Source organism: Ambystoma mexicanum, chromosome 3q (genome assembly GCF_040938575.1).
Source record: "Ambystoma mexicanum isolate Mex_15411 chromosome 3q, UKY_AmexF1_1, whole genome shotgun sequence".
Classification (NCBI taxonomy): domain Eukaryota; kingdom Metazoa; phylum Chordata; class Amphibia; order Caudata; family Ambystomatidae; genus Ambystoma; species Ambystoma mexicanum.
In genome coordinates, this window is record NC_090926.1 from 738,283,222 (window position 1) to 738,297,411 (window position 14,190).

At 49.8% G+C, this 14,190-nt stretch overlaps 1 protein-coding gene across 1 annotated transcript in view; it reads right to left on the reverse strand.

Annotated features, from left to right (window-relative positions):
• Nucleotides 1-10,571: 10,571 nt before the first annotated feature.
• The window catches only part of LOC138582924 (serotonin N-acetyltransferase-like), a 96,489-nt gene continuing 92,870 nt past the window's right edge, over nucleotides 10,572-14,190 (reverse strand). The window contains exon 4 of the mRNA XM_069654679.1: nucleotides 10,572-12,664. Coding sequence (XP_069510780.1) covers nucleotides 12,359-12,664 — 306 coding nt within the window. The 3' untranslated portion in view covers nucleotides 10,572-12,358. The remainder of the gene's footprint in view (nucleotides 12,665-14,190) is intronic.

A 14,190-nucleotide genomic window follows, 5' to 3' on the forward strand; every position in this document is an offset into this window, starting at 1 on the left:
TCCAGTTCTGAAGACCACATCGGGAATATTGTGTCCTGTCAGGGGAGTATGCAGCATGACAGGAGTTTGCTGGGTGGGTGAACTGTGGGAAGTCCTGTTGCTGTTATTTGATCTGGGAAAATAGGTTCTCCCAATGTGTGGTTAAAAAGGAACATGACCTAACTACCAGTTTTAATGGGTTTCCATGCCCGCACTAACACCACCACTTCATCTAGAGCAGTGGCAGCTGGTGAATTTGTAAATGGAAGGGGTTTCAGTGAGTATCCTTATTTCACGTACAAGTGAACTAAACCAGTAAGGTTTCGGCCAGTGTTCCCTTTGCATGTTGTTTTAAAAATCGGTTAAAATCGTGCACATCACAGCAACAAAACTAAAGCAGAAAAAATGGGTAACAATACAGAATTATCTCTCTGCTCTGCAAGGGACACATGAAACTCCAATGGATGCCCGCTCACCAACATTACCAAGAAACATTTTTCAACGTGTGTCGATGGAGTCTGTCCCCAAAATGAATTCAGGAGACGTCTCTCCACAATATATATGCCAGCATTCCCCCCACTTTCAAGCAAGTTATCCCCAAATCAGGGCTGTCCCCACTTTCATGCCTTGTGTCCGTAGAAAGTAGTGGCTGGCATTCACAATTCATGCCAGCAATGACCCTGTAAAAAACACGCTCATGCTGGTATGGCCCAAAAAAAGGGCCTGTCTCAACAATATTTGCTTGCGATGCCACCTTTCATGCTGCCAGTGCCCAAATCAAATCCTGCAGTTTGCTGTAAAATTGCCAATGCTGACCTCAGTCCTGTATGATGTGCATACACAAACACATATGAAAATATTTTTTAAACAAACCTTTTTTAATTGTCAGGAGTCTAAAATCAGAAATGGTAGTTACTTTCCACATCGGGAAACTTGCTATCTCATTAAACTGTACATATTTAATCTATTAAATTAGCCCTATTGTATTACTCACTTTACTTATCTTGCTAGCAGATAGATCGGGTAGGTGACTAGAGGGGAGGGGATGTGTTTGATTTGGAAAAGTCCCATCACTTTACTAACTAGAGACTCCCTCTACCCCTCCTCCAACCCTCATAAAGGACGAGTTATGGTGCAATACTATTCAAGCTGCCATGGTAGATAAATTGGACACCCTGCATTCCAAAATTCTAGCTCACCAAAAGGTCCTATCAGCTCTTCTAGCCACTTGTCCCACGGCTCCCCCCACAGCATCAGCCTGCAAGGAGGTACCGACGTTTGAATTCTCAGACATGAGCGAAACAGAAGTCCTCGCCCTCATCAAATCTATCAAACCATCCAGCTGTAAAGGGGATGCCTGCCCAGCACACATCATTAAGGAATGTACCCCTGCCCTCGCCCCATTCATCACCACCTTCATTAACTCATCTTTCCAGTTGGCCCATGTCCCGACTTCACTGAAGGAGACCTGGGTCCACCGCTCCTAAAAAAAACTTCCCATACTCCACTGCTCCCTGGGAACTACAGACACATCACCACTGTCCCCTTCCTGCTAAAGGTTTTGGACAAAGCAGCCTACCTGCAAGTTCAAAAATTCTTGGAAGATAACCACCTCCTTGGACTACGCCAATCTGGCTACCTGCCACGGCATGGCACCGAATCGGCACTACTTGATCTTAAAAATCAAATGGATGACTTCAGAGACGCAGGCAAACCAGCCCTCCTTCTTCTTCTAGACCTCTCAGCGGCCTTTGATTTGGTATATCATAAAACCCTATGTCATCATCTGTTCTCCACGGCTAACTTCTCCCCGAAGGCCTGTGAGTGGATATCTTCTTTTCTCAAAGAAAGAGTGATGAAGGTGTTCTCTGACACCTCCATTGCCAACCCCAGTCCAATCAAATGTGGGGTCCCACAAAGATCCTGCATAGCCCTCACTCTGTACAACCGCTTTACCATGCCTTTGTTCCAAATCCTCGACGCCCTGGGATACCAACTATGCAGATGACACCCAGGTGCCCATCCCACTGTCGGGTGACTATCCAACTGATATGAACACCCTCAACCTCATCTACTCCACAATTCAATCCTGGATGGCTGAAAACTGGCTATGTCTCAACAGTGAGAAAACGGACCTCCTGCTAATTCGCTCCCCCGCCCCATTGTGTAAATTGGACAAGCAGTACTATTCAGTCACAATAGACAACATTCCCATCACAGTGTCTCAAGTAATCAAGACATTGGGCGTGTATCTTGAACCTAGCCTTACCATGGATAGGCAGGTTAATGCCATAGCTTCCTCAGCAGCCTATCATTCCAAACTGATCAATGCAGTTAGGCTCTTCTTATCCTGACAGAATTGCATCACCATTGCGAGGGCAGTCATTGGGTCATGGCTGGATTATTGCAATGCCCTCTTTGTTGGAACACCCCACAAGAATCTGGCTAAACTCCAACTAGCCCAGAACAATGCCCTAAGGGCCGCAACTGGTATTTCACATAGGGATCACATCTCTGCGGTCAGAAGGCAGGTACACTGGCTACCTGTCAAGGAAAGGATTGTATTTAAAATGCTTACTCTCACACATAAATATTTCCATGGATTAGCACCCCTCTACTTAGCTCAAGGGATCATCAAACAGACATCTTCTAGACCTTACAGGTCTGCATATGCCAATCGCATCACTGTTCCTCCCACACGGAGAATGCGTGCTGGGGCGTCCAGCTTACCATCCATGGCCGCTACTTTTTGGAATACCCTCCCATCCAAAATCAGACTGATCGAATCTCATGCAGCCTTCCGTAAGGCCTTAAAAACTAGGCTTTTTGTATGATTGGCCTTTCCCATCAAGCTTGCATTCTGTATTCTGCCATCTACTGTTCTCATGCTATGTAATGCAACCTTGAACATGTTCTCAAATTTGTTTTCTTTTTCCATTTATGTAGCGCTACAAACCCCCAGGCATCTGAGCGCTGCTTACCCACGGTTTGTGTGCAACTGTACTAAGCCAATTGTATGAAGCCTTTGTCCTTGGGCCGCTTTTCTGTAACCCTTAAGCAAGCTCTCGTACATTTTCTTACAGCGCCTCAATGCCCCTGGGCTGTAGTGCGCTCTACAAATCCAAAAATAAATAAAAAAGAATTGACTAAACAGTCATGCCTATGAAAGGCCCTGCTAACTACAGGGACGTTTTACATGAGTAATTGAGACAGCCTTGTTAAGGTGCCTTTTGTCATCTGCATTGTGTGCTGTTTATGGTGGTACCTGAATATGAGCAAGGACCCGGCCAGGTGCCTTTTAAATCAGCAGATCGTCATCGTAATTGGGGCCATTCATCATTCCCGACTAGTGTCGCGCAATCTATATATCAGCTAATGAGGTGAATCCTTGTACACAAGAAGAATACAAACCCACGACTAGATACTCAACCCAAGAAGATGGAGTAATGAGGCTCAAGCCTCGGTATCCAAAAATCACCGCCGATGGATAAAAGTCTATCAGCAAGAAGAAGAACAAGCCGTCCTTGCAAACGGCGATCAGAACTGCAGAGGTAAAGCGAACGCTGCAAGCAGGCGGGGATTCCCTTGTCTCGGGTGCAGCCCTAGTCCGCGTGCATGGAACCAAGAGGCTACCTTTTTCAATTAATATCTGCAGTAAACTGTAAACGTGCACATGCTGAAAAAAACAAAATATCTCTCAAGTTAACAGGTGGTATGTGGGTCAATTCAGAAAAAGCAATACATCATAATGAATAGCCAACGTAGAACTGGGTACGTGGGTGTTGGTGTTGTCGGATCGTTAAGCAGGGCTATGCAGCCCGCCCACATCGTTGTGTGGGCAGACCGCCGTTGCGGTCTCAGTTCCCGGATAGGGAAGTGACGTTGGGCTAGGGAGGGGGCGGGACAGGAAAGGGCAGTTCTGGTGTATGAAAGAAATAAAGAGGTCGCACGAATCCCCGGCTCCCGCGTGCCTTATTACGCGGTTCAGGGACCCGCGTAAAACCCCACAACTGGCGACGAGGATCTCACGAACCCGCAGGAGAGCGGGTGAGGCGCATCGGCGCAACGCCATAGAAGCTCCGCGGAGGTCCGCAGTCGAGCGGCGGGGCGCGTCGGCGCACCTCCCATTGCCAGCCGCGAGGCCGCAGGCACGGGCGGCCGCAGCATTAGGAGCCGCGAGGGAGTGGGTGCGGAGGCGCCTGCAAAAGCACGCGCAGGCCCGGAGGCAAGTCCCGCCCCCTTCCCCCACTTCCACACGCGATCGGCGGGAGGCCCAGAGGGGGGCCTCTAGAAAAAGAAAAAAAAAAATTTTTTTTTCTTTCTCCTGAACTCGACACCAACAAGGCAGGCACACGCACCAGCCACGCCAGAGCCGGCAAAGAGGCTACCCATCGCCACAAGGCACCGCCGGCACGCCCCAGCCCGTGAGGATCACAAGGGCAAGCTACAGTCAGAAAAGAGGCGGCACATTGCCACACGGCGCGACCGTCACAGCGACCATGTCAGGCCCAGCAAGCCCCGTAGCCTCCTCGTCAGATGGTTCGGGAGCAGCGAACGATGGAAATCAACAGGCACCGACTTCAGGTACGGCTGCCCATAACCTACCACTACCGGGCCCATTTGATGTGCGAGACACTTCTAACCTAGGACCCAGATGGGTCATATGGCTCAGGGATTTCAAATTCTACACGGGGGCAATAGGGCTGACAGACAACGCAATGCTGAAAAACACCCTCTTCATGACAGTAGGCCCCGCTGTCAGGGACATCGCAGGCGAACTGATGAAAGTAGACACCGTCACCTATGCGGAACTGCATGGAAAATTATCGGAATACTTCACGCCCCATACAAACATTGACTACGAGCGCCACGTCTTTCACACCACGCGACAGGAGAAAGGGGAATCCCTCGACAATTTCGTGATGCGCCTACGCATCAAGCTAAAGTACTGTGAGTTCCACAAGTACTCTAATGATGAGGCGTTAAGATCTCAAGTTATAGCAGGCTGCATCTCACAGCCATTCAGGAAACAGCTTCTCCAGAAACAAAGGTCCCTGGAGGAAATCCTTGCACTTGCCAGGATGGAAGCAGCAGTGGAGTCGCAACTCGACAGTCTAGGCAAGGTCACTATTCAACACCCGCCACCGACCGCTGAGTCCATCAATAAACTATGCACGCCCCCCCCACAGAGTGGGAAAGGAACGGACGCCACGTGCTACAGATGCGGATTCGAGTATCCGCACGCGGGAGACTGCCCTGCACTTGGACAAAAGTGCGCCGCATGTGGCGGAATGGACCACTACAGAGCCGTATGCAAAAATCCACCGGGGCAGGGACCCAGCAAAACGAGACACCTAGAGAGAAGGAGAAGCTCGCGACACAGCCCACCAGCAGGCAGAGGTGAGGAAGACCAGCCAGGACCCAGGAGAGAAGAAAAACCACGAAGGAGCGCATACACCAGAGACGACAGAAGGCCCCTGGACGGATCGAGGCGATCGCAAAGAAGACGGTTCGTCCGGTACATCGAGATGAGATCCCCATCAGGCAGTGAATCCCAATCATCAGAGGATGATCAACGGAAAAAAGGATATGTGTGGGCTCTCAACAACGCCACAGCCACCCAGCACAGCCCAACGCTCCAGCTTCAAGTAAACAACACACCGTTAGAATTCCTCATAGACACAGGGGCAACTGTTAATATCATAAGTGAACAGGCGTACAACTCGCTCCCCAGCCCCCCAAAAATCCGAAAGGCGACAGTGGACATATACCCCTACGGTGCCACGACCCCGCTGCCATGCAAAGGAACCATATCAGCATGGTGCGTGCACAAATCGCACGCCGCAAAAATCACGCTACACATCTTGAAGACGGAAGCCAATAGCGGGTGCATTCTCAGTTTCAAGACTGCCGTTGAGATGGGCTTAGTGCATATCCTATATCAGTTAATGGCCCATAAATACTTTGCCAGACCGGATGCCATCGAGCAAACATTCCCCAACCTATTCAAAGGCCTAGGAAAACTAAAGCATCGCAAGGTACAGTTGCACATAAACCCGAAGATACCGCCCGTAGCCCAACACTACAGGGGCATTCTGATAAACATACAACACCAGGTCGAGGAGGAGCTGGACAAACTGATTAAACTCAACGTTATTGAACCTGTCTCAGGACCCACTCCATGGGTATCCCCCATCGTCCCCGTCCCCAAGAAATCACCGGACGGATCCATACGCCTGTGTGTCGACATGAGGAGGGCCAACGTGGCCATCGAAAGGGAAAGACACCAGGCGCCCAGAATTACGGACATGATACACCTGCTCCACGGGGCCCAGGTCTTCTCGAAACTAGACCTCACCAAAGGCTATCATCAGATAGAGATCGAGCCCGAATCCAGGTACATCACGACATTTGTTACACACCTGGGTTTATTTCAATATAAGAGACTTAGCTTCGGGATATCCTCCGCCGCAGAAATATTCCAGGAGGAAATACACAGAGTCATCAGGCACGTGCCCAACTGCCTGAACTACTCCGACGACGTCCTCGTTTTTGGAAAGACACAGGAAGAGCACGACACTGCTCTCCACAGAGTGTGCGCTGCACTGCAAGAGGCAGGACTAACGCTCAACAAAACCAAATGCGAGTTCGGGAAAGGCTCTCTACGATTCTTCGGCCACATATTTTCCGACAAAGGGATGCGACCAGACCCGGAGAAAGTGGCGGCACTCAACTCAGCTACTCCCCCAACGAACACGACGTAACTTCGATCTTTCTTAGGACTGGCCAGCTACTGCTCCAGATACCTAAAGGACTACGCAACCATCAGTAACCCGCTGCGCCTCCTAACGCGCAAGGATCAACCATACACCTGGTCCACGGGCTGTCAAAAGGCATTCGAGGCGATCCGTGATGCCATCTCCAAAGCCGAGGACATGGCGTACTACGACGCCAAAAGACACACCGAAGTGATAGTGGACGCCAACCCCGTGGGTCTGGGCGCCATACTAACGCAAGTTGACCCGCTGGAACCGACAAACATATTTGTGGTCGCATACGCCAGTAGGAGCTTAACCCCGACAGAACAAGCCTACTCCCAAGCGGAAAAGGAGAGCCTAGCGGTGGTATGGGCATGCAAGTATTTTCATCTGTTCGTATATGGCAAGGAGTTCACCATCATCACCGACCACCAGGCACTGATCACAATATATGGAGACCCCAAATCACGGATGCCGCCCAGAATAGCCAGATGGGGCCTAAGACTGCAGGATTACAAATTCGTTATCAAGTACAGGCCGGGAAAAGAAGACAATCCCGTGGACTATCTATCACGTCACCCGATCGGCCCGGCAACACCACTCCCATCCATCGCTGACGAATATCTCAATTACGTGGTGCATCATCTACAACCACTACCAGTCAGTTGGGCAGACATCATTGCACACTCGGAACAAGATCCGGCTCTACGCATCGTGCGACACTGCATACAAGCAGACAGAAGGGCGCACATGCGTCAACAGGCGCAGCACGAGTCGGAAGAGGTCCGAGCAGACGTCAAACTAATAGACCATGTCCGGGACGAACTTTCCATCGTCGACAATCAAGTAATACTCAAAGGGTGCAAAGTACTCCTTCCGAAATCGCTACGCACCAGAACGATCCAAGTAGCACACGAAAGCCACCGGGGAGTGGTGGCCACCAAGAGACTACTGAGGGAAAAAGTGTGGTTCCCCAAACTGGACTCGATGGTTGAGGAAATCATAGGTCAATGCACAACGTGCGCACAGGTAGCACCGCCCCCGCACCCAAACCCACTCCACATGTCGCCACTACCGAAAAAGGTATGGGAAGAACTGGCGGTGGACTTCTTTGGACCCCTAAGAAATGGCACATATGTGTTAGTGCTAATAGATGAACACTCACGATTCCCGGACGCACAGATCGTTGATAGCACAGCAGCAACTAGCGTCATCCCGGCACTAGATCGCATGCTGTCCACCTATGGAATACCCAGGATCATCAAATCTGACAACGGAGCGCCATTCATGAGCTCAGACTTCGAAAACTTCGCGAAGTATATGGGCTTCCACCATAGGAAGATAACCCCGCGATGGCCTCAGGCCAATGGAATGGTTGAGAGGTTCATGGCCAACATCAAGAGAACTCTGCAAATAGCGACCATCCTCCACAAACCTTTTGAACTAGCACTGTATCAGTTTCTCAGGGACTATCGCCACACCCCCCACAGTACAACGGGCGTCTGCCCCGCTGACCTGATGTTCCGCAGGCCAGTACAGACACGACTGCCAGAGGATGCCCGCGCAGCCGAAGCCACGCCCCTGGAAACAGAGGCCAGAAACAAGGATGACACCGCCAAAGCCAAAATGAAGGACATGGCGGATCACAAAAGAAAAGCACAGGAGTCGAATGTGGAATTGGGAGACCAAGTGTGGCTACGGCAACCAAAACAGCGCAAGGAGGACGCCACGTTGTCACCGGAACCACTGACGGTCACGCAAAAGAAAGGTACAATGATCACGGCCCAGAGGACCGACCAGTCCTCCGTTACAAGAAACATATCGTATTTCAAACCCAAGAGGCGCTACACGGATAATATCTTACATCAAGAAGCTGACAGCGAAGATGACATCGCCCTTGACAGATATTACGTGGAGGAGAGTGAGTCCTCAGAAGGTGAGGACAGGTCACCACCCCCGGGTCAGGACGAGCACACACCGGGCAGCAGAGGTCGCCCTCAGAGAAGTCGCTTCAAGCCCCAGAGACTCATAGAAGAAATGGAGTAAGTTACAAAGAGACATGTGGTTGTTTAAAAAGGGGAGAGATGTCGGATCGTTAAGCAGGGCTATGCAGCCCGCCCACATCGTTGTGTGGGCAGACCGCCGTTGCGGTCTCAGTTCCCGGATAGGGAAGTGACGTTGGGCTAGGGAGGGGGCGGGACAGGAAAGGGCAGTTCTGGTGTATGAAAGAAATAAAGAGGTCGCACGAATCCCCGGCTCCCGCGTGCCTTATTACGCGGTTCGGGGACCCGCGTAAAACCCCACAGGTGTGAATGGTGTTTTGCCCTGGCAGGTCACAAAAAAAGCGCTTCGACATCATAGGAGCAACGCGCGCATTGCTATGTTGCCGTGCGCTCACTGCAAACGTATCTGGATGTTTGCCTTTGTACAGAAACGTTCCCAAACTAAGGTCATCAGTGTGCGCATGTGCAGTTTGCTCGCAATGGGATGGGTGGCTGTAGTATCTGTTAAGATACACTGCTGCCCATTGGCAGAGTCCTGCTGTAAACAGTGTGAAAACCGCGCAGTCCAGGAATCAGAGAAGGCGTGGCCATGGCATGTTCTCCCAGCTGCGGCCTGCTCCAGACGAGGTAGCAGCTGGAGGAAATGACCCTGTACGCTCTGCGATGTCCCGTTTTTCAGTTCTGTGGAGCCCTGTGGGGGCAGAGGGGCAAGGAGCCCATTCCTGCCCCGTGGTGGATAGGCAAATTTGTCCAATTCGAACGTTGGATCATAGGGTGTCCAGGGATTGTCCTGGGGTGGCACGTGCTACCCCTGGAATCTGATTGGTTGCACCTGGGGTGGCCAATCAGATTCCAGGGGTGGCACGTGCTACCTGTGGAATCTGATTGGCCACCCCGGTACCACCCCATTATCCTATACTATGATCACTAAACTTTAAAAACAGGAATATAAGACATTATAGTAATTGAAGTAGATATAAGCAGTGGAGACAAATAGTAAATTAATGCTATTCAGAGGTGTGCGTGTGAGCTCACTTGTACTTCATGCCAACCCAGCCTAGTTAGTGCCTCACTTGGGCCACACCAGTCAAGAGTCTGGACACACAACTGGGTTGGGTGCACTGGAGACAGTAGGCCTAAGTAGCCGCCGCAGTTGTTTTTTTTTTTACCTGCGCCCGGAAATTGACAATAACTGGGTCATTAAGGCCCTGCCAAACCCGGTATTTGCCCATTCCTGGGCACCGGTAAAAAAATGCTCCCCATTCCCATTCGAGCCCCATAAGGCTCAATGCGAATGGGGAGGCCGGATGCACCGGCACCATTCAGAATGCATCTGGCATGGTTTGCTCGCGGGTGCCGGTCTGCCAGGAAGGGGAAGGCACCTGCAAGCAGAACTCGTAGTTTGCTGGTACGTTAACAACGGTACCGGCAAGCTTACCGGTACCGGTATTACTGTACCAGCAAATTTGTAATGAGGCCCAGTGTGCACTTTGGCCCCTTAAGCCTGGGGGCCTATAGTGCTGGGTAGCCAATGTTATAAGGCTCAAATTTCAGTGCGGATTAGACTTTCACTGTACTTTGACTACAGCAAAGATACAGAAGTATCTGCCATTCAATGGTTTCCTCAACAGTTAAGTCTCCTGCAGGGAGCAAAAACCTGTTCACTATCTCATTAAAACAATGGGGCTTCGGGTCTAACTCTTCATTTCCTTTTCAAACTTTACACTTTAGGGTCTTTGATTCTTGTGGTCCATATATCAACGTCCATACACATTTCCACCAGATGTGTTTGGGGTAAAAGCTTTACCGAAAAAAATATTAGCTCACAAACCCTCGGAATATCCTGTTTTTATTACATTGTACTGCCAATGTAGTAACTCTATTCAACAAAGAAACAATCATATGCTTTTACAATGTTCTGGTTTTTTTTAGCTTTAACCTTTTATTTCACTTTACATTGGAAAGATAATGAAAATATAATCATGCAAAATGTAAACAAAATATCTGCATTTGCTATTGAGTGAATTAATCAAATTTACAACATGGCCATGTTCTGGATGGCACCTCCCTTTGATGAAATATGTCTGTGAACCGGGCTTCCCAATGGCATCTCCTGATAGGTCAAAAGTTCTGTCTCCTCTGTTGTCTAAAGAGTCTGATCTTCGTGCAGGTGTGTGTCTGTGGAGGAGTTGACCTGGGTAAGAGTGGAGTAAGGCAGCATTGTGTGTATCAGACTGTGACCCATGCTTTGGAAGCAGACCGCCAGCGGGAAATCTAGGAAGGGTCTCATGGGGAACACTGAGGGCTCGTTGACGAGCGCATGGCTGGCCCAGGTCCATCTCCAGGAGATGGAGACGTCTGGCTGCAGAATATTCTTTCCAGCTACGTCCGCAGGCTATGAACAAGGTGGAGCTTCAGAGTGTGAAGTCTGGCTTTCCAGGTAGGTTAGTCAACTTCTTACAGAACAGTGACAGCGGGGAGAGTTCGAGAGCACTGGTGTGGGTAGGCCAGGTGACTCTGAGACAGAGTGGACACTTACAAGTATGACTCGAGGACACTCCAATCCCAGGAGCATGGAAGCCAGAGATTAAAAGCAAGTGTAAGCAGATCACTGTGGAGTGGTGGGACGCGGTGAGGCATTATGGCAACTGATTTTCTAAGGCAGATGACGTGGCCACATTACAACCACAAGATTCGCAGACAGTGGGCCATACTCCTCTTCTGGCTGCTGGAGAGGCCCATTTTGGCTGATTTTTGGACATTTGCCTAACCAGAATCTCTGGTGTTTAGTTCCAAAGGGAGGAGGAGTGACTGACATTGGCCAATCACTCCACTATCTACGGTCAGTAGTAGAACTTTAAACCTCCTTGTTGCAAGAGAACGAAAGAGAAGCTTTAATGGAGTTGAACCTTAACTCTGGAGAGTTGGGCAGGACTGTTGTGTTAAGGGTGGGCAGAAAGATTGCAACTCCCAGTCCTTTCTCAATGTTAAGTTCCCCTTTTCTAATCAGGTGGCAGCAAAAAGCCATGCAAAAGCGTGAAACCCAGAGTTAGCAGAGAGATGTGGATACGACCCAAGCACCTCATGAGTACTAGCTATAGATTTGGTGATACAATTTAATAGAGACCATCTTTGTGCAAAGTCCGCCCTGCGACCAAGCCAGATGTTTTATTTCCGCAGCCGTTTCAGAGGATAACAGCTGGCCGTGTATGCAACATGGGTCCTGGGCAGCATGCTGGTCATTGCACTCCCCTGGTAAGCCTGCCGCCGTCTCTCCTCTACCCCATCTCAAATCCAATGTTCTTAGTTCATGCTCCTACTCTTCTGCAACCTGAAGTGTAGGTGTGCAAAAACGCGCAAGCAGGCCAACATTCACATTCTGCCCAACAGATTCAGCAGAATAGTAAATTACCATTCATGCCTTTGCATTCGCTGGGAGTGCACCAGCCCGCGAGGATGCGAAGTCTCTGCATAGTCCAAATGGAGTCTTTATGTGGCAGCCCCATCAACCAAGAAATCACACCCTATGTGGCCAACTGGGGCCTGGAAAACAGCTAACCATTCTCTGCAGAGAAACATCAAGTTCAGCCTGGGTTGCAGGTAGCATTGGTGGTGGCCCTACCACCCACTGTTACGGCGCATAAAGGCATGGCCCTGCACAGGGTACTGCATTTCGATGAAGGTCAGTGTACCCACTGTGACCTCAGACGGACCCAGCACCTTGAAACCACACTTGGAGTAGAAGGGAATGAGGAAGTCTTCACACATGAGCATGGCTCGTCGAGCATAGGGCAGGCACCGTAGGTACTGCAGGTACCGCCACATCAAGATGGAGCCCTTCCCCTGCTGCCGGAAGGTGCGATGTACGGCCAGCACGTGGATGTGCACGGTGGTGCCTTGCGCCTTGTGAAGCGTCAGAGCATCCTAGGGAGGAGACAAACAAAATAGACATGCAGTCTCAGTCAATTTCCAATTGGTAAGAATGAAATGACCAGTCAGGTATAGGTAGATTCCATCGTAGGAGATTTCATCGAATTTTGCCGCAAATGCATATGGTGGGGGTAATAATACATGTGGGGGGCAATATAGGGGTCTCCCTTGCATACATTTGCATTGAAATGTCTTAATAATTGTTTTTGCAGTACAATCAAATTTGATTAAATGGATTTGATGGAATTACATAGATCCAACCAGTCACATCCCTGTCCACAAATAACGCTTAGAAAGCCTTTGCGCTGCATGCTTCTAGCAGTTCTTTCTACTTAAATTGACCCTCAGACCCAAGAGGAATGATCAATGTTTGTGGGGATTAATAGGCATGTTCCTTGGCACTCAGCCCAAACCCTTGAACAGCATATGGAAAATAACCATATCCACATACACAGACAATACTGCAGAGTACAAGAGGTCACTGGCAGAAAATGGAAACATTGTATAGGGTAGGAAAACGGGCCTACAACAGTGGATGACAAGATGGCAGAATGTATAACATTGCGCCACCCTAATGTATGGAAACATGTTAACATCTGGTGTGCCTTGTGTGGCCGCCTCCAAGTTCATGTAGAATATGCTCGAGAAGAGACGAGCCTGAACATGCCAATGGGTGAAGAAGCAGAACTATGAAAGGTAAGTGCAAGCAGTGGCCTCCTCAGAATTGAGAAGCAGCCGGGACTAGGTGTTCCGCCAGCATGTGTGGCCTTGGCCAGAACAGTAATGTGCATGAGCAAAGGTGAGTTGGAGGCAAGCAGGACTTGTGGATGTGGAGGTTGGGAGCAGTAAGCCAGAGAGAGCCATGCCCCGAACAGTCATATTTTGAGAAGTCAGTGAACAAAGGTAGTCCAGAGTGAGGGGGCGGGGGTGTTCTGTATCAGGACTGGTGTCCCAGGGGTATAAGGCCGGGAATTGTGACGCATCTGGAAATGTCCAAGCGACCAGCCGTGCTGCATGACATTGCTAGGGGGAAAGGTTATAAACCAGGCTCTGACTCCAAATCCCATAAGAAAGGGTAAGAGCTAACCTAGTCTGCCACCTCAGAGGTGAAGGAGGGGAAACTGCAAGGAAAGAACCAAAAGGGAAAGGAAAGAGTCAGGAGTTAAAGCAGGCCGTGAGATGCGAAGGAGGGGAGCCATATTTCTCACCAAATCGCAATATCTAAACCGGAAGGAGACTAAAGAAAGAGGGGGCGGGGCAGTGGTGTAAAATGAGAAATACATATATATAGATTTTTTTTTTAACAGCCTTCTATTGTAGTGGAGAAAGTGAAAAGCAGCAATAGAGGCAAGGTGCCTGCAACCCACAGAAAGGTAAGGGAGGGAAAAACGGGAAAAGTCCCTTAACGAAAACCCCTCAGGAGGGTGCATTGATAATGAATCCCGGAAGCAGGAACAGGAGAGAGCAGTGCAGCCATGCAGGCCTGACCCCAGCCTAAGCCCACCCAAAACCACGTGACA